At 32.7% G+C, this 21,906-nt stretch overlaps 2 protein-coding genes across 4 annotated transcripts in view; one reads left to right on the top strand and one right to left on the bottom strand.

Annotated features, from left to right (window-relative positions):
• Positions 1-1,933: 1,933 nt before the first annotated feature.
• The window catches only part of Slh (sec1 family domain containing Slh), a 101,314-nt gene continuing 81,341 nt past the window's right edge, over positions 1,934-21,906 (bottom strand). Inside the window, exons 1-11 of one of the 3 annotated variants that reach the window (XM_088270247.1) lie at positions 13,829-14,346; positions 10,389-10,548; positions 9,673-9,974; positions 8,797-8,886; positions 7,877-8,135; positions 7,108-7,260; positions 5,589-5,764; positions 4,357-4,624; positions 3,810-3,939; positions 2,868-3,110; positions 1,934-2,106 (exon numbers count right to left, since the gene is read on the bottom strand). In XM_088270247.1, coding sequence (XP_088126373.1) covers positions 1,999-2,106; positions 2,868-3,110; positions 3,810-3,939; positions 4,357-4,624; positions 5,589-5,764; positions 7,108-7,260; positions 7,877-8,135; positions 8,797-8,886; positions 9,673-9,974; positions 10,389-10,548; positions 13,829-13,994 — 2,055 coding nt within the window. In that variant the 5' untranslated portion in view covers positions 13,995-14,346 and the 3' untranslated portion in view covers positions 1,934-1,998. Of the gene's footprint in view, positions 2,107-2,867; positions 3,111-3,809; positions 3,940-4,356; positions 4,625-5,588; positions 5,765-7,107; positions 7,261-7,876; positions 8,136-8,796; positions 8,887-9,672; positions 9,975-10,388; positions 10,549-10,692; positions 10,822-13,828; positions 14,347-21,906 lie in introns of those variants that run through there. The other 2 variants (XM_088270250.1, XM_088270249.1) reach the window with 2 other exon arrangements.
• Positions 10,877-13,292, top strand: LOC148303246 (glycerate kinase). The gene has a single exon (XM_088270251.1). It carries the CDS (start codon positions 11,119-11,121, stop codon positions 12,634-12,636), a length of 1,518 nt encoding a protein of 505 aa, XP_088126377.1. The 5' UTR covers positions 10,877-11,118; the 3' UTR covers positions 12,637-13,292.

Genomic DNA, 21,906 nt, shown 5'->3' with positions numbered 1-21,906 from the left:
AATAAAAAAAAATAAAAAAAAAAAAAAAAATAGGGCCTTTAACCGCCCTACACATACGAACGTAAGTGATACGCGCGGTCTTCCTTCACCATTCCGCGCTAACCCGTATGACCTATAGAAGGCGCACAAGAAAAGATATCTGTTCCAAAAATATTTAATGCGTACCGGATACACTGACAAATTTTTGTCAGGTTTCATACCTGACAAATATTTGTGACAATAAACGTTGTGATTTTTTTGTTTGTTTATAAAAAAAATATGCCTGAAAATAACCCAAAGGTAGGGTGGTTAACCTTGAAATTACTCTTATCCAGTGATGGGATTAAAAATTTTCAAGAACCGGTTTACCCTTTAGGTACTACCCCTACCCCCCCCTATAAAAAAAATAGATTTACATTTATTCATTTATTTGTTTTTTATTCTGCATATAAACATTCACATAACAACTGAGAATGCTCCAATTGTAATACATATGTAGTAGGTACAGATTTAAAAGTGAATTTAAAGTAAAATTGTGGAAATCTTGGAACTCAAAAAACGTTCAAACACATGGTGGCATAAAACATCCAAACGCTCGATATGTGGTGTAAAAATAATGTACTAAGATGAATAAACGTTTAACACCAAGCGTTATTCAGAAGAAAGCTTTGTTTATCCCGTCAAACAAAGGAAACGCTCGGATTATTTGGTTATCTTACAAAAGTTTGCCCAAAAAGCACAAAAATTTGGAATAATCACTCTTCACAAATTTACATTTCACAAATTAGCTGTCCATCAATCAAACTTCGTATCCCACTTCTGATTTATTACGGGGTCGGGTATCATAACTCGTAATTAGGATGCAATCGGTTTATTCAACAGCTCGCTATGATAGTACAGTGACAAGTATGTGCAGTCTCCTTTAAATCAATCTCATGAGGGTATAACACAAACATTCCCCGCGTACACCCCTGCTGCCCTGCCCCTGGCGGGCGCTTGGGGTCATAGTTCAAGTTGTTAGAATTATTGCGCCGTAACAAAATTGAATTAATTCTGTAGCATAAAATATGGTACTGTAACATAAAAAAGATACTTAAATTATTTTTTTCAAATTTTCTACGTTTTTTTCTGTGAGTTTCTCTTTCTCTCTCTCTCTAACTCTTATTCGTGTTCAATGGTGCATACGGCATTGTATCGTATATAGTGTTATCTTGATAAAATATAAAGGAAAGATTACCCTTGCACTCCGTGTACAAGTCCAATAATATACAATTTAAACAAAAAGTTTGATTGAAAAATCACTTTGACCCCTCTGGGATTGGAACCAGAGAACTCTCGCATGGTAGACTAACGCAGACTTAAGTTTACTTACAAAAAGATATGTGAAGACATATCTTTTTGAAGATTTTATATGAGATATTTAAATAGGAATAATAAATTCATTAATAATATTCATCAACCATCGTACAAGCGCATTGACTGCATGCGACCTTGGGGCATCCAAGCGGCAAGATGAAGTACGATATAGTCCATTGTGTGAGTCGCGTAATGGTCGAACAGAAAGTCCGTTGTACGCAATGTTCATTATGCGAGGGCATCGCTATGTGAAACATCACTGTGTGCAAAAATATTTTGTTACTTAAAACGTTAACTACCAAAAGTCGACTAGTCGGCTTTTCACTGCCATCCGTAAACAACCAAACACCAAATAGTGGGTTTTTTCGACATATACTACAATATACGCTAATTTTACATTGGTAAATAAAGTATTAAAAACATATAGATACACGTGAGAAAGTGAATGACTGCGATATATTCAACTTCAATACATATGTAGATTCAAATAGCTATGCATATTACCAACCATTACTCTATTCAAAAGTCACTAACAAACGCTATGGTGAACAAAAAAAACATAGTATAACTTTGGATACTAAATTTAAAAAAAACTTAATAGTTTATAAATAATGTTTATTTTTAGTGCTATAGATCGAATGAATAAAAACAGGGTAGTCAATTTTATTGTAACTCTTGTCCGAGTAGTGAAAGCTGTTTCAGAAATTGTGTAGCATTTGGGAAAGTAGAAGATCCGTAGATAATTTTGATATTGCTGTTTGCAGATCTTTGCTGAAACAATAAAATACAAACATTATTCTGAGGTATAAGGGCATTTCTAACAACCAAACAATGCTTCAATGTTACATTTTCTACTTATTAGTGGAGAAAACTAACACATAAGTAAACAATAATATTTAAGTTATTATAACCAATCAAGTTTCTGTAATCATGAAATGCATATTTTCTGGTGAAAAGAAACTCAAATCTTGCACTGAGTGGCCATTGATAAATTGGTTTTATTTAAAATAAAATTGGTAATATTGTCTGATTTATGCGTCCCAATTAATCAATTTGATTGTTAAAATTGAAAAGAAATGTTTATTACTTATACAGACACATTTTTTGTTGTTTCAATGTGTATTTTCTTCTCACATCTGGTTGTAGTAATGTTTTTTCAAATTACTTAATAAATTTCTGATTACCTCTGCATTCAAATTATTAATAATACTTACAAAAAATGAATAAGTATGAAATTCGATAAAACATTTTTTAAATGATTACTGTCTGTATGCAGCTCATAGGTCTGCCTTACAATGTCACTTTTAGTAAAAATGACACTTAACAAATTTGCCAAATAATAATATTATATACTAATATTAATATCCTGAAGAGCAGGACTGATGGCTCTCGGACATTTAGCCAAACTAGTGATTCGCAACACGGACAATATTGCCCCCCAGTTGGCGATTGAAGTTGATTTTACGGCGTGCCTTATTCACACATGAATGCAGATAAAGATTAGGAGAAGATAGTAAGGTTCTAGTTCAAACCTTGGCGTAGTCCACCAGGTTCTGGTACTCGATGTAGTTGCCTCCTCCGACGATGAAGACGATGGCCTCGTGGAAGGGAGTGGATCGGGGGGTGGCGGGCGCCTCCTGGGCGCGCAGCTGACGGGGGTCCAGCCACAGCAGGTCCTCGGTCGCGCCCCCCGCGCCCCCGGCACTCCCCCCCGCACCTCCTCCGCCCGACACTCCCGACATGGCCGCCTCCACGGCTCGCGTGACGGGGAGATTCTGCATTCATTCAGACATACATGTAACACTTGGAATATAAACATAACTAATACTGATAGCTCTTGCTTGGCATGTCATGCATATGGTAAAGCAAGACACATTTTTATCAGCGAATGTGGTTGCAGGAAACTCTTTACCTGCAGCTAGCACAGTTTGTGTTACGCAGTCTGTGCGAGCTCAGTATCAGAGTATCAAACATCAACTTATCAGATTGTTTAGAAAGAGGTGATTAACAATGCAGCCTTCATATTAAACCATAAGAAAATCTTAATAGATTTGATTATAATGATCTAGGCCACAACTAAAGTCAATCCAGTCAATTAAGCCACAATCCCATTCATACTATGTTTTGTGAACTTGAGCGCTCATGTTTTAGAGTAAGGGTATGCACTGAACATATTTGTTTTTAAAGAATATCATATTTGATTAAATATGGCATCTCCTTCAAAGCTTGAGTGGACAGATTATTATCTTTAAATGGTTCGCGACTTTTGTATTTATTTATCTATTATCCTAATAAAATATCCACGGTTTTCAATAAAATAAGTAATATTTCTTTTTAAATATCATAGTATGTATAAAATGCATGAGACATATGGTGCAAATGTCTCAACTGATTAAATTTAGAGCATTGGGTTAAACAAAATGAGCAAAAAGGCTATTTTTTTTATTGTTAGTAAGCACAATTTATATACTAACATGTCTCTTGACAACCAGGTTCTTGACTCCCTCCATGACAAAAGAAGAACCCTGAGACATCAATTTGGAGAACATGGACACTGTTTTAGTGCCGCCACCCTCGTATTGACCAGACATCTTCGTGTAGCCTCTGCAAATGATAAAAATAGATTTTAGAATTTTTTTTTTGTACAAGACTCACTATTTATATTTCTGTTATGTCCTCTGACCTATCAATAACTACGAACAGATATTTGAGCTAAAATTAGGATACATTTATGTCATTAATGGATAAGGTCTTACATAGTTAAGGCAATGAAGAATCAAATATGATACACAATTTAAAACACAGGGCAATTCATTGAGTCAATGGAAAGAAACAAGATTATTTTACACAGTACATACAATATGATAAAAGCGACTTATCCGTGACCGTACCCAAATATATTAAAAAAATCCTGTAAAATCACCAAGGTTTATAACTCTATTTATCTTTCTGTCATACGGGTTAAAGAGTTAACAATGAGTAGATAATTGTAGATAATTTCAAGTGTAGATAATTTCTTACTTCCATCTCTTGATGTAAGCCATGGGGTTCATATCACAGCCGGCTGCCGTAAGCGCAGCTTCGTACTTAGCATAATCTGCATCTGTTATGTGCGGTGTGCAGATGTAATATATCATGAAGAGTCGCATCTTGTCTTCCGGGGAGCCTGCGGATGGGTCATTCAGAAGGTCCAACAGTGTCTTACTTTCAATTGCAGTTTTACTCATGATTTTCTCCTCTAACTCAAAGAATGAATCTAATCTTCGTGATTTTATGTTTTCCAAGATACCTGTTACGAAAATATTACAAAATAAATATAAAATGTTACATAAATAAAGAATATTTTTTTTTATTGTTGTGGTTACATCCATGAGAATATATATCAAAATAGAAGTAAACTCTTGACTAAGTAAAGAAAACTCTTTACTTAAGTAAACTTTGTGACATTCAGAACTAGATTATGTATAATACCCTATAAAGGGATTGTATGCAGGAAAAGAAAATTTTTTGTAATTAAAAATGCTATCAAAGTACACTTGTGGGAATACAGGGAAAATGGAAAAATTATATTGCAAAAATCCACATATTTATAATTTGTTTACTTTGGTTAGTGAACCCCAATGAACTCTCAGACCCGCACTCCTATACGGCTCCGAATGCTGGATGATGTTTCTCTAGGCAACTAGAATCTGCTGAAATTCAAATGCTCAGATGGTCAGCGGGAGTGTCTCTTAGAGACAAAATAAAGAGTTCACGCATTTGTGGAAGCCTGGGCGTAACAGACATTAATAGGAAGGTAGAGGAAAGACAATTGAGATGGTATGGGCATATAGGACGCAGAGAACCCCAACATGTAGTTAACCGGCAATAGAAATGGGTCTTTCTCGAAAGTTATCTAGAGGAAGACCAAGGAATTCATGGGTGAAGTAGAAAGATAACATGATTCATGTTAACATGAGAAAGTTAACATCAAGATAACATGAGAATGGCATGGCCTAGGTGACGTTGTCCAGGACAGAAGGACCTATAACCCGAGGACGAGGAGAGCTGATCCCAGCAGTATATGAGGACAATAAGCTGGGAAGGAGCCAGGAAAAAGAAGAAGGTTAGTGAGCCTCGAGGGACTCGTACACATTGTCCAACTTACAAAAGCTCAAACGAGTTCAGTTACACAACCGCAAATACCCTAGCCATTGCTGCTATACTTAGTCATCTATTATTACTCCTCTGTAATTGAAAGTTTTCTCTTTTACCTGTGGCGATGCTTGTATGCATATCAATGAGTCTCTTCTTCTCCATGAGTTGTGGAAGAGAGTTTACAGCGTTGGTAAGTCTCTGAGTGTTGTCACTCACCATGCTCAGGGCTATGTCGCTGTCATTATCTAAACCCATAGAGCTCTTTAATTTCTTCACATCTTCCTCAGACGACCTACAATTAAAAAATGAAGCGATTTTGTGATTACATCAGATTGTTAAGAATGAGCATATCTCAAGTCTCTTAGGCGGTCTGGAGCAGAATCTGCTAGAGGTTTATTATCAGAGACATTTGATTAGGAAAGTGATCATATTTATATTTGACTATTCGGTTGATTATTACTAATCACAATCCAACCTTGTTTTTATTTTTAAATTAAATATGAATATTTATAATTTTTTTATATACACACATCATATAAATGAGAAAAAAACTCAAAAAAAGAACCACAAAATCAATTTCACAGAAAACGTTGGGTATGTATTATGTAATTAAGCTTTATATTATTATCCATAAAATCATTAAATTATGAAACCACAGATAAAAGAGCTATTTATAAATAGATAATAGCGGTAGGTAGAAATTAAATAGACTATATTACGGCCACGTCATCTATGGTTGTTTTACTCTTGACAGACGAGTAAATAAAAAAATAACTTTTTAAGTAAGTAGGTATTGTAAAATGTGTCTTCGGCACAGAAAATCTCAATAAGTTATTTTAAATTGCGTATGTAGGTGTGATAAAAAAAATATAACAAATTTTATAAAATACTATTTTCATAGACCTAAGCAGTCTGTTGTTAAAAATATAAATCATGTGGTAGAGTGAGCTCGCACATAGGAACTCTGACTCGGAGTAACACTAACTATGAGACCACAACCTAACAGCAATTTTTTTCTAGGTGGTTATTGATCAGAGATCAGATCACCAAGAATGTCAGAAACAAAGAGAAGTCGAGGAGTGCTGAGCTCCGACGTATGTCAACTCGAAGAGATGAATATTTTGTACAGTCCTCTGGGTCAATATTTGTTTTAATGGAGCAGAAATCTATTGTTGGCTAATAAATATTTTGTCTATCTTATTTTTGTGTCTTATATACAAAAATAAAAAAAATACAGAATACAATTTTTCCTCTACTCTGCTACAACTTAATTCCTATTTTTAAACTAAATTGAAATGTTTGTGCATATCGAATAAACACACATACATATTTCTATATTTAAAAAAAATATGGATATGTAGACAGTTGAACTTACATATAAATAACTTTTTAGTGAAGTTCTCTCAATAACAAATATTTAAGTGAACTTTTGCCTTCTAAAAGTAAAATTAATACAATTTCACTATCCATAATAGAAATTCACCTAATAGTATGCAATTAAATACATATTAGGTGTCTAATTATGACAATAATCCCCAAATTAATGATTTTTACACGAGAACTCACAAGCAGCTATCTATTTTAGATTTACAAATCAGAACTGGCGAATTACTTTAATATCATAAAAATTCTTACCTGTATTTCTCTAACTCTTCTTGAATAGCTTCTGCAACAGTGGGGAAGGGACTGCCTTTATGGTCGGACCAAAATTTGTCTTTAAGGTCCAAGTCACAGGAGCGGGATTTACTTCTCGCTCCACCACTGGCCGGACCTTCATGGACTACCACCCTGTGATATCATAAATTTAAAATATATAATAAAAAAAATGAACATAGAAAATTTTAATATTTTTTTATTGCCTGTATTCTAATTGTTAAAAATTTGCACAAAAGGTAGTCTTTCACCTATTGTGTATCTGGCTTGTTTTGATATGGGATGCATGATATACATGCTTTCTATTAAACCTGTGCGCTCAAAGATGCTGCATGTTAACAGTTTCTTCCTATCTTGATAGATTCCTGATAGATTAAACTACATATATGTATATGTATTGTGTAATTTTATAACAGAAATAATACTTAACAATAATAAAAAAACATAGAAAATAAGTATATTACAATGATTTGCGGGCAAGGGGGGTAGTAGGAGTGGGGCCATATACTGTTTTAGTTAGTCGTGTTAATACATTTTTGTTATATTAATTTGGGCACTAATTAAGAATTCGTTTTAGCATTATGTCCTTTTGCGGGATACATTTATTTTTATTACAATTGTTCAATATTCAGCGTTAGAATTTTTACTTTATATTCATTGAAATATGTAAAACTGAAGAATTAAGAAAAATATTCAAGGTAATTTCTGGTATGAAGGCTGAATGAATAATACACTTTGAAATGAAACAAACCTATTAAGTGATAAATCGAGCACATCGTGGGTTAGGGCTTGGTATGTCCAGGTATGGTGGAGTGGTATAGCCATGTCCATATTCCTGTCCAAGATGACCAGCAAAGGTCGGGAGAAGCTGAATGCTCCCACCTGTCCAGTATTGCCGTGAAACAGGTTATTGCGAGCGTCCCACAAGTTCTCTCTCAATTTCTTGTCCAATTTTTTAGCCACCATTTCTGCGGCATTTCCTTTTGCACTTCGAATTATTGGAATATTACCTAACAACACAAATACATATGTAACATTGCATTTGATTATTTTCAATGCATTTTTTAAAAAATAATTTAAAACAAGTGAAATATATACATATTATCCACTTCAATATAAATATGGTCGAAACTAGTGCTGTAGCTGTAAACTTCACTGAGGATATATTTTAACATACTCTTGGTATAGTATAAATACTGTTACCTTATATTTACATCCATATAAGGTATAAATTTAACCCTATAATATATTATTCCCCTGTTGTACTATATCACACTGAGGATCAGAAGAGAGAAAATTTAATTGAATACAAAGCATTTAGACTAATATAATTTTATGGAATTAATAAAACATATAAAATTGGAGGATAAACACTATTTCTGAGAATACAGTTGTGAGAATAAAACGTAATCCCATATACTCTCAATTACAGTACTGGTCATAACAAATTTGAAGGCTATCAAGTGGAGGTAAACTGTCATTAAGCACTAACTTATAACACTGAGCATTCCTAAAAGGAACATTTACAGATTGATTTTTATTATTATTTGTGAGATTATTCATACTTCTACATGTAAAGAAGATAACGAGGATTTTTTTTGGGTTTTCTCTCAACCATATCAACATTCTCCAAGGGTGATAAAATATTTATTACGAATTATATTTTATTACCTAATGTGACAAACAGCGAGAATAAACTGTCCACCATACTGTCCATTATACTTTCCACTTCAGTATCCTTTGTATCTCCCTTATTGATGGCTGAAATATAAAATATTTCATTGTTAAATCATTTCCATAGTGCATAATCGATAGAGCAAATGATCTGATTTATAACTCTAGTGCTTGGTGTTTCAGTGACCGCTATTGTGAATTTTCAAACTGAATGAATGATAAATAGCAGTGTTTTAGTTTATTTTTGATATACTATTTCAGCAGTCTGAAGTGTACCGAATGTTAAAATAAACTTGCGTAATACTACAAGTTAAGATAAGAACCATTTGTATAAAAACCATCATCTGAGGTTTAGTATTTTATCCAATGCATAAATATAACAATATTAAATACATAAATAAAGTGAATATTTTTTGGGGTATGCTATTGAGATATCTATAGATATCTAAAAGTATGGGAAGAACTTTTTATTTTTCTTCAGCTTTCTGCTCTATTTACTTCACACAAATATTAAAGATGGGAGTAGTAACCTCGAACATAAATTAAATTAATGCGGTTGTTCAAGCATGGGGATAAAATGTTACACGGTGTATAAAGCGATCACTTGACCCAACCAACGACAGATTGTAAGCTGTGTAAATGTTTAGTCTTCCGAATTCCTTTATGAAAAAAGTTCTTTAACTCTTTTGAGATATTATATAAAACATTTAACTAAGTAAAGCATAAAGTAGATTATATATTGATGTGACTAAACCTTTATAATATTGGTCCAGTATAGGATTCAAAGGTGACCATAAAAATCGACCATTGATAAAAATCAGGCGGTTTTTAATTGGCTTTGTTTAGTGGAAAGGATTGCATTAAAATACATACCATAATAAGATAGCGAATCTGACTGTTGATGTTTGAGAATGAATAAGTCATCTTCCAGGCAAATAAAATTTAAATATTGATCGTAAACTTTCTGTATATTGGCAACGCAGTTGGACTGTAGCGCCGAGGCCGCGAGGTCTTCCAGCTTCTGCCGGGAGATGGGGGATATGAAGTTGAGGTGGTAGAAGTCGTACGTCCCATTCTCCATGTCCTGACTGATCCGCCCGAGGTTCTCCTCAGAGGGTGAACAGAAGTACACGGCCGCCACCTCCGGGATGGGGTCACGCTCCGAATGAAGGTGCCTGCGCAGAGAAAAAAACTTATTCCCTACCAAAGTGTGTATTTAATATCCATGCATTAAAAAATGGATTGACAATCGGTTTAAAAATGACAAACTCATAGATATCCATTATCTCTCCATTGTGACTGTGCAGCAAGTACCAGGTCTGGTATCTAACACAAACTTGATCGCCTTTCCTTCTTGTAACTTACAATCGAGAGAACACTATATTGATTAAATGCAGGCATTGTAAAATTTCCAAAATTTAAAATAAACAGAATGGATAAAGAAAATAGAAAAGGATGACATATTAAAAAAATTAAATAAAGGCAAATAGATATACCTGGAAATCAAATGGTAAATTTAATAAAGAATAATGGATCTAAAGGAAGCAAATGAGATTGTGAAGTAGGAGACCAAAACTGATGATACATACACATGGAGAGTAACACCTAGTTCCCGGAGCTCTTTCACAGATATAAGTGGGGAAATGATGTCTTGCCCAACTCTGTCATATACCAGCACTTTCCACGATGGTTCATTAGCTGCACTTTTATTAGGTATCTGGTTCAAATTTAACATCTGCTTCAAAGCACCTAAAATTGAATGCAGTTTTATTTTATTGAATTCAGTTATGTTTATTCCGTGAAAACATTTTTTTCAATCCTAACCAAAAACTTGTACAATTATTAGAATCGATAAAATGTGAAATAACGCTTGAAATTACAAAAAAATCCTACTTATTTGCCGTTCTCGCAAAGAAGCCATGATTTGTACAAATCATAAATACTTATTTACATAAATACAATTATTTTGTGACAAGGGATCCCGAAACAACTGTCAAAATTACACGTATGTAATGCGAATTTAGCCACAGTTGTTTCGGAAACTTAACGAACGAAACGTCAAAATAGCCGGGAGTTTTTCAATCGCAATTTTATTTTTGTTGAATTCTGTATTTTTCAACTGCATTTGGCAAGGATTTTTGACAGTTTTGTTTAATTTGGTCCGTTTTTTACTGTTAGTATTTTTTAGACTAGTATTTTAGTTTTTACTATTTGTGTTATCTTTATATTAAGATACTTTAATCTTAATTTGGTCGCGTTATATTTGATAACCTTATCGCGTGATTTATTTATCAGATTATTATTTTTTGCTCATGCGGAATGCATATTAAAAAATCATTACGGTTTTTAAAAATGGGAGAACAGGTAAATAAGTTTATGAACTCAGTGTTTTCCGATTCAGTTTCATCAGTGAAACCGAAAAAAATAATTCAAGAACATTTTCACTTCAAAGCAAATGAAGACAAGCTGCAAGTGTTTTCCACTGTCTATGATATGAAGGGTAAAGACGTTTATATGGTGGGTGGGGGAAAGGCTGTTCTAGAAATGGCTAGTGAAGTGGAAAATGTACTGGGTCCTCGATTGAAGAAGGGTATCATAAGCATCCCCACTGGTATAACCGAAAGGTATCACGTAAACCCTAAGTCCGCAATTGATTTATACGAAGGAGCGGAAAATAACATGCCCGACGAGAAAGCCGTTCATGCGACAAAACAGATAAAGACTTTACTAAAGAACTTGGATCAGAATTCTTTATTATTAGTATTGCTATCCGGAGGAGGATCCGCTCTTCTCACGTCTCCACTACCTCCTGTCACTCTCGCAGATAAATGTGAATTAATAAAGCAATTAAGTAAAGCTGGTTCGGATATAGTAGAGATGAACATAGTTCGAAAGAGACTTTCCGCAATAAAGGGCGGTAAGTTAGCGGAGCTGGCCCACCCGGCCCGAGTAATTACTCTCCTCTTATCTGATATTGTTGGACATCAACCGGCTTCCATAGCGAGTGGGCCTACATTTGAAAATGAGGATGATCCCTCTAAAGCAATGGAAATATTAAGAAAATACTCTTTATGCTCATCTCTTCCCGCTTCAATAAACTATGTTTTACAATCTCCTGTCGGAGTTTCCAACATTCCTTGGACTGAATTGAATGTAGAAAACTATGTTGTGGCGAACAATCTGTGCGCCATTGACGTAGCACGTAACAAAGCAATATCTGAAGGATACAAATCATTTTTACTGTCGGATAGAGTTCAGGGAGATGTTGCTGATCTCAGCAAAGAATATATAACATTAATTTCAACAATAATAAAGTTGTTATCTAAATTGATTAATAAGGAATCTGCTAAATTGACACTAAAGCATTTGAAAAACATTTCGATACTTCCTGATGCGATTGAGGAGTTATCGGAAGTGAACATGGATCACGGATCGAAGGGACTATGTCTCGTAGCTGGCGGAGAACCGACAGTTCGAGTCACCGGTTCGGGGAAAGGTGGTAGAAATCAGCATCTAGCGCTATGTTTTTCTTATGATTTCCATTTAGAGAAATTGAAATCTGAAGAACTTAAGGAGTTTAATGTATCCATACTCTGCGCTGGGACTGATGGTATTGATGGACCCACAGATGCGGCCGGAGCTATGGGGTATGAAGATTTAGTCGTTGATTCCGAGAATCAAGGATTGTCTGTCCAGTCGTACATTTCAAATAATGATTCGTACAATTTCTTTGCCAACTTTTCCAATGGCATAAATCATATTCAAATTGGGCACACTAATACTAACGTCATGGATATTCATATTATTGTTATCACAGTTAAAAAAAACATAGTCTAATTGTCAATCATAAGAACATCAAATTTCATTAACAATTTGTTAGCATGTCTAATGACATATGAAAGGTCTATTTACTAATATTAATTTTTCAATAAATGTGATTTTAATTATCTACGTGCTTTTAAGAATTTTATTGAGCATTCTAGTAATTTAGTCATCTACATTAGTTTTCTAGCAATTTTATTTTGTTTTTTAATCATAGAAACTCAGTATATTATCAAACCTTATACTTGATAACATTTATGTATATTTTTATAAAGCAGTAGACCCTTTTTTAAGATTTGTAATATAAACATTGTTATTTAATATATTTTTACAGAAAAAATGCATGTATTATATATACATATTTTAACAATTAATTTTATGAATTGTAAATAAGTAACAAAAAGTTTAATGAAAAAAGGAAATTAAAATATAATTAACATTTATATCTTTTATTGCTGTAAATTTTCCGAATGAAGTAATTTTAAAAATACAGTGAATTGCATTTTTTTCTTGACCATTATTATTATTATATAATACTATGTACATAAGATACATAAGATACATTTTTTTAAGATTTGTAATATAAACATTGTTATTTAATATATTTTTACAGAAAAATGCATGTATATACATATTTTAACAATTAATTTTATGAATTGTAAATAAGTGACAAAAAGTTTAATGGAAAAAGGAAATTATAATAAAAAATCTTTTATTGCTGTAAATTTTCAGAATGAAGTAATTTTTAAAAATACAGTGAATTACATTTTGTTCTTTACTATTATTATTATTATATAATACTATGTACATGTACTTGTAAACAAAATATGTCTGACTAAGCATTGCACCTAACGCTTAGTCAAGCTGGAATAAAATTATTATAATTATTATTTGATTTTGATTATGGAGAATGTATTCACTCTAAGGAACGTATGTACATATGAATATGTACATATACGAGGGCCGACCCAAAAGTAACAATAAAAAGTAAATTTTACACACTTAATTAAATGATTTTTTTTTGAAAATTTATACACTTATGTACCATGTTATGAGCCGAAAAATAAAAAAAAATTGGTTAAAAACGGTAATGTTTGGAAGTTTTTTTGACGTTTTTAGTCTCCCGATTTTTACGTTTCAGCGATTTTTTAAAAACAATTTTTTTTTAAACAAAATAAAATAAAAAATATTGAAAACCTTTACTGACCCTCAAAATACTGTCCATTACACGCAATGCACTTGTTCCAGCGTTTTTCCCACTGCCCAAAACAAGTAAAAAACTCTGAAATACTGATTGATTTCAAAGCTTTGAGTGAATCTTCTTGAACTTCTTGAATTGTTTGAAATCTCATTCCTTTCAATTGCCTTTTCATCCTAGGAAAAAGAAAAAAATCACAAGGAGCAAGATCTGGAGAGTAAGGAGGATGCTCTAAAAGCTTGAATTTGCAGTTTGCATTTGAAGCAGTTTCAGTGTTTCTTGAGGTGATTTGCCTAGCAGGAAGTAGAATTTAATGTTTGCGCGCTGTTCCATTTGTTTACGTCAAAATTTCGCCGAAACGTAAAAATCGGGAGACTAAAAACGTCAAAAAAACTTCCAAACATTACCGTTTTTAACCATTTTTTTTTATTTTTCGGCTCATAACATGGTACATAAGTGTGTAAATTTTCAAAAAAAAATCATTTAATTAAGTGTGTAAAATTTACTTTTTATTGTTACTTTTGGGTCGGCCCTCGTACATATGAAGGGTATGGATATATCCGGGAAGAATATCAGATTTAACATACTCTACATGTATTACGATTTATTTTAGATTCTACATATATTTTTCTAGATAAAAATATAAAAAAAACAATAATTTCATTCCACGTTTTTTTTATTTGTAAAATTAGGCTACTAAAAACAGCACTTTCGACACTTGGCGATACATTGCATCATCAAGTGAGCAGGAATATCATGTTAATTTGGTAATGATATTAAAACGTGTTCCTTTTTCTCCCAAACGTGCACTGTCCAATCATGCGTGTGCCGCAATGTCGATCGTAAGGGCGTTTGTGCACTACACGGAATTTTACCGTCCGGCACGTCAGTTAGCGTTTTAAAACGATGATTGGCTTGTGCTTTAGTCCAGCTTTCTTCGGATCGGTGCGTGAACACGTTGCGCGTAAATTCGATCACGCTAATCTGTCGTGGTCGCTTTCAGTTTTCAAAACCGGACTGCCGGACGGTAAAATTCCGTGTAGTGCACAAATGCCCCAAGATTTACGATGGGGAGTCAAAAAATATTATTTCTTAAACACGCACTGACGCCACCCTTTGCAGTATTTTCCCGCCAAAAAATATGTGCCAAAAACGTTATTTTTAACGAAATGTTATTTTAATTGTTTTAAAACATTTGATTATTTTATTATCAATATTATGGATTTGGAAACTTCAAATTATTGATTAGTTTGAGTTGTCATGTTAAAAAAATATGTTTTTGACGTTTCGAAATAGTGATGGGCAGTTTTAGTAATCACTTATTTTAAATTAAATCGATTGGAGCAAGGTGCAAGGTACAGCGGGTAACAATCTGGTTTATATCCGTTTGTGTAGGGATTTTTTAAAACAAGGTTAGACTTTTAACAGGAAGACTGAATGCCCCCAATATCATACTTGATGTACGCGTATATGTTAAATAAATACTTATATAATAGGGCAACTGTAATAAAATATTACAATTCACTTAATGTCTGTTTTAAAGCACACTTGTATGGTGTGGTGTATTACTTCTAACTCATAAATCAATCAGAAGGTAACAAGTGAAATAATGTTTTGTTTGCACACGACTTCTATAAACACTCGTGCCAGTGAGTTTATGCAAACTTCAAAGAGGTTTGTGAGTCTGTTAAATATACATATAACGGTTTGACCTTTCAAAACATCCACACAACTTAGAGTTGTATTTCCATAGAAAAAAATACAATGAAATATGCAGTTATAAACTAGTATTAATTAAAAATATGTATATTTGTGTTTTTATTAAACATAAAACGGCTCATTGTTAAAAATAGGTATTAATTTCTAATGATTGTAAGTGAAAAACTAATAAAACCTTTTCTTAGATGCAATATCCTTAAAATTTCACTGTATAAATTCTCTAACATCGATATTTATGGTATATACATAGGTACCTAAAAAGAAGAAGAGAAATTCGAGTAAAATGAAATCGATATCACATAATAATTGTTTGAATTACGCATTTAGTATGCAATTACTGTATTCAGTTTTAAGTTGAATATATACATAATTCAAGATGGTGGCTAACGGAGTTGTAATCCAGGAAATTAGGATTTAGATTACCAATGGCTCCCTCCTCCCTAATAACTGAAAAAATGTGTAATTAATTAATGCAATTTGAAATGAGATAATTATGTTTATAGTGGCTGCATTTTTAATAAAACTTCTTTCCGCTGCATTATCCTCGCGACCATGTGTATTTGTGTATAGTATCTGATGTTTGGCGGGATCCACTATTTATAATGGTTCTGCCAACTCGCAACTCACTCGCCTGCTCATGTTGATAATAATGGATTATTCTAAGAAAAGTGGGGAACATATAAATCTTTTCGCAGCGGAACAATATTTACAAGAACGATATTATATTTAAGCACTTGAATACAAAAGGAATGAGTTTCTCCGAAATGATATTTCATGTTTCAGCATTTTCGTGGCATCATAAAAACCTTTTCACCATTTTTATCCAAGGGCGAATAAGTGGTTATTGTAGGTATATATATAATTATTTATCGTAAATATAATATGAGCTAATTTTACATTGTCTCCGGACTTTTCATCATGTATGATAATGCCGCAAACTCAAACATGACGCGACATGAGATTTATGATATACGTACGAGTTCCAAAATTTTGGATACTGTGGTTGTCGATCATGGCTAGAATGGTAAATATTACACTCGTATAAAATGATCGCTTAAATAAATATCACTTAAGTAAATACCCAGACTTCCATATTCTTCTTCATTTGTGTTGATATGTTAAAATGTAAGAATACATCCTAAGTGCAGAAACCCAGATTTGTGAACAAAGATCTGGACGCACCCAAAATGTTGTGAGCATCTATAATTATCTGCGGATACATACTTACATAGGTATGTTAAATATATCCTCCTTTAATTTGCTCCGACTCAATATTAATCAAAAGAAATTCACTATGAAATAGCCATTACAAATCTTGAACAAATGATTTTTTCCATTCATTAAAAAATAATCGTTAAGTTAGTTTGTTTTCATCGTCGATTGTCAATAGCGGAGTGAGTTGAGGGGGTACAGGGGGTCAGCGGGTGACATTTTAATCTAATTAGTGCAAAGTTGAAAAATATATCAGTTATGTAAACACTCGCTATCTCGGTAAAATGGATGACCGCAATAATAACACTCCGTAGAACGTGGAACCGTAACATACCTATCTATCTATAGACGATAATTATACAAACGTTACTTTGGATCATAAAATATATTCAATATTGTCTTATACATACGTACCAAATGTTATGCAGATATTAATTATTTATAATAAATAAAAATCAGGAGCTTGTTCATAAACGTGGATGAATATATCCCATGTAAGCCGACCTCAATTTGTTTTTAGTTACATAACATTATTTTCATCGGAGATAGAAAGATGTCATATATAATACGATGTGGTAAATTTTGGATTAGGTCAGTTTACTTGTATGTGTGCAATGTGTACTTAAGTACAGTTGTGTACTTTATCAGCGCCAGACATCAGCTTCAAATGTGCAAGACATGACTACACAGTCACGAAATGTAGCACGGGTATTTAAACATGCGTGCATAGCTTTTAACAAACATTTGAGCTTTGCTGGACTTAGTTTTTAGTTTTCCAACAAATATAATTTGGTTCTCATGAAATTGATTTGTTTATAATATTCTTCTGATCTCTATCCGCACCGATCAACGCGTTGTTGACTTGATCGTTAGTTATAACGTGAAGGCAAGGTGATCAGTCCCGGGCTTCAGATCTTAGATCTAGGAGTGGTATATATTTAATAGGATACAGTCGACGTCAGTGAAGAAGCTCAGGAAGGTGGATATTAATGCTATCTAGAAAAGGAAAATAGGTAGAATAAGGAGAATAGTAGCAATACTAGGGTATATAATGGCAACACTAGGTTGTATGTATACCCGTGGTTACTGCTGATACGTACAAGTCCTCTGTGGAAGAGTTTATGATTGCCTGTGCTTTGTCTTAATTTTTATATTTGATTCGTTAAATGTATGTTTTCCAATTGGTAACACAAATCAGAAAGATCTAAAATTTATAGTTCAAAATAAATGCCTCACGATGAAACCATAAAATATTAAAATACATAAGTTTATTTGATAAATAAGTACCTTAACGTATACAGGTAATCGTACAAATTATTATATTGCGAAAGGTACAATGCGTCGAAAAGCGTTATTATTTGGAGATTGACGCTGAGTATAAAAACACAGAAGAGAATATGAATAAAATTCACGCTTTCAAAAACAAAAGCAAAAATGTCCCTCTCGTTCGTTCGAATTTCTATTTCTTCCATTTCTTTACGTCGAAAAGCGCTAACAGAAAGAACAAAAAAGGTATATATGACGATATAAAACAATTAAAAATATTAGTCTTGTATTGAATGAACCGTGAATAATGAACAGTAAATATTATTATTGTGGAAGCACATTTGATTAATTTAGTGTAAAATAAGCGATATGATTAAGTTATCTCCGTATGGCCGCCATTATATTGTTTTATCGTCCAGTCGGAAGTATTTATACAACGCCATTTTATTTTACATTCTTATCTGGAGGACCTTGCAAAAAGAGTTTGATAATAATATTATTTTAAATTATAATGACAACAAAATACATATGTTCTTCACCCCGGTCTTCTATACATATACATACTCGTATAATATTACGCGAAGCATTCGGATTTTCGTGAACGTGCATAGCGACACCGAGATACAACCATCTCTTAAAAGGGAAATGATTTATTAATTTATTACTTTGTAAAATATATATTTTTTATGAACGCCTCACGCCCTGAAGTTTGTATTGGAAAATGTGATATGTTTCTGTTATTTGAAATACATACTAATTCAATTTTAGTAACATTTTTTTCAATCATGGGTAGAATAGTAAATAATACAGAGCGTATAAAGTATGAAATGATCATTTCAACTAATGACACATCTTGACCCCTGTAAATACCAAGACTTCATTAATCCACATAAAAAAATTCTTCATCTTTGTTGAGATACCAATAAAAAACTTATAGTTTATTGAATCTTCTTTTTTAATTATTAAAATCTAACGAAAAACGTTTATTATTAAAATATGTTTGAATGGTATTTATATAAAAAAATGATATTAAGGTTTTGAGGCGCATTACCAGCTTATGAGATTACACTCGTGCATTTGTCACAATTCACAATAGTAAGTAAGTAAAGTCGATAGGTACTAATTTATCGATCGCAAGTGGCAAGTCACTACGCAATGGCCCCAGTCGAGACTTTCTACCCGTTTGCCAATATATTGCCTTCATTAATTCGTAAACGGTCTTATCTCCAATATCAACCAATAAATATGGTGAATCGATCCAATTTAGCGACAAACTAAGAGGTTTCAGAACAGTTATGTGTACCTAATTAAAATGGATATTTATTTGTTCAATTTAAAACGCTGCCACGATCTAAAATTTATGGAAATGTAAACAAGTAATAAACATCTGGATTAAATGGAACTAAATCCAGAGATACTCGTAATTATTACTTTTAACCGATAAATTTAATGTTTCATAAACATGATCTATTTGATTTCAAAATTTTAACCGATTAACTAGATTTAATGAAAAAGTATCAATATTAATCGTATTTTTTTTAATTGGTTAATATTTTAAGATTAAATTTTTTGATGTTATCGATCGCATTATTATTATAAATATAAATTTCTAGTGATTTTTTATTTTAAAATCCGCGTTGTGGTAGTAACTTAAATCATGTTGTATTATGATTGATTTTTATGACCAGCTTTATGATCTGATCATCCTAGGTCAAAAGAGGAATGAGAAGGTTCTATGTTCTAAGGTCAAATCACACAGCGTGTAATCGCGTCGTTTTCGAGATGTGATCTTATGTCATAACGTGTATACTCGTCTTTTGCTCATGGAGTATTAGCAGGAGTGGGCTGCCAATTTTTAACAAGGGGCTCGCGGGTGGAGGGTAAAGGGTGAGGGATGGTGTTTAATTTGATTTTAATTATCCAAAATACATAATAATTTGAAATAAAAAATATTAATATGCACATTAAACGACAAAATATAGATAATGTCTTATTTTATTTTTATGGTAGAAAATTCTTTAATTCAACAAATGAAAAAACGGATAGGTCTCTTTTATTGCGCACCCCTAATAAATATATTACTCGGGAAATTTCAAAGGGCAACATTTTTTTTAGTTTCATAATACATTCAAACCAACCACTGAAATAGCATTTGTGTACTGATTTCATCAGAGAATATCGATTTCTCTTAATTTAACAAGGGGCTCGCCGGCCTAAGTCAAATTTAACAAGGGACTCGGGCGAGCCCCTTCGAGCCCCCGCAGCCCACCGCTGAGTATTAGGGCTGTAATTCCAGGCTTGTTGCTAAGTGTGTGTGGCAGGAGGTGTCGCAGAGTCATGGTCTTAGAGGGGCAAAGGGTAAAAAAAAACCCTCCTCCCGCCAATAGAAGTTATTGAGTTTTGAACAATTCTGAGCGAGCTACACCCATTTTTTTAGTCTTGTTCTGAGAAGTTCTTATACCGGGTTCGGTTTCCGCTAGAGATGGAACTGCTCGATACAACACAGTGGATAGGGAAGGCTGATTTTCCATTTTATTAGTACATAACTTGATATATACTATGGTAGATGGTATATGGTAGAGAGTTATTATAGATTATATAAAAATTAAATACTTGTGTTAATTTTGTTTGATTTGGAAACATTAAAAAATTATAAAAATACGCATTTAATGGGGATTAAATACCGAGCTTTATCTTTATATTTAAACGTTTATCATGAAATAAATATGAGGAGTAACTAAAAAAGTAGGCTAAATCAATACTATTCACTCTTTGAAGTATATTTCTAATTTGCAGTTATTATCTGGTGATTTCAAAAAACTTTTAATGTGTTTAAAAAAATAAAAATATTATCTCGGGGCAATCATGTTTGAATACATCATTCATGTGATTTGAAGTTTGGATGCCTTATTTTTAATGTGTTTAGCTTTATATATTGTAAAATAACAAATGTATGGTTTTAGTAAATCTTTAGTTCTGCTTATTTTTTAATCTTCTCTGTCCCAATTTAAAAGAGGACATGCAGCCTCATCATGTTGAAACGTGTGAAAATGTTTTTGAATGCATGTATTTATTATTTGGAATAAATAAATATAACAATGATAAATATACATTTTTTTAATATTAAAAATTATATTTGAAGAACTTATGCGATCTTCACAAATGAGTTTTTTTAATCTATTCACAAAGCCAAAACACCTTAAAGAACATCGTAAAAAATAAATATTTTCGGGTTTCGTTGAAATCAACGGAAAATTGTAATGTGACATAAAATATAAATCAAATTGAAGAGAGAAATGAACAAAACATATTTTTTCATAAAAACTTCGAAATGTACTTGAAAAACAAGCATTACAAATAGGGGTGTGTGTGGGAAGAATGGGATGCCCATTATTAAATATGGATACATACATACACAACATATATACATTGATATACAAACAAATAAATGTATGTATGTACTAAAAATACATTTGATTCTTCGTAGTTATTAAATTATTATTGATGCAATAAGTTCATTACTAAGTATAGTTTTTGCAGCTTGCTGTTGGCTGTCCCGCGCCCAATGTTGACAAGTAGCGGATGTGGCACCGAGCGTCAAGCTGTCTGCCGTTCAATGTATAAACAGGAATGTTTTTGTAAATGAATTTTTATCTCCACCGAGTCACATACACTGCACTATTTCATGCGCACGGAACCTTGCAGTTACGTATGTACGAGTATTTTCCAACCAATGAATTATTATTATTATCCATTATATTTATTTATGCATAAAGTAGAGAACACGTACGCCGTTACTCGATCAGGACTTAACGCCAAACTTCAATCGCTTTACGTATCTCAATAAAATTTTTAAAATGTTGTTCAGTTTCATATTTCTCTCGAGTCTT

This window comes from Brachycentrus maculatus, unplaced genomic scaffold (genome assembly GCF_059751285.1).
Source record: "Brachycentrus maculatus isolate JH-2025_06_01 unplaced genomic scaffold, ASM5975128v1 h1tg000378l, whole genome shotgun sequence".
Taxonomy (NCBI): Eukaryota; Metazoa; Arthropoda; class Insecta; order Trichoptera; family Brachycentridae; genus Brachycentrus; species Brachycentrus maculatus.
The sequence above is the reverse complement of the archived record's forward strand: the minus strand, read 5'-3'. Positions and strand labels throughout refer to the sequence as shown.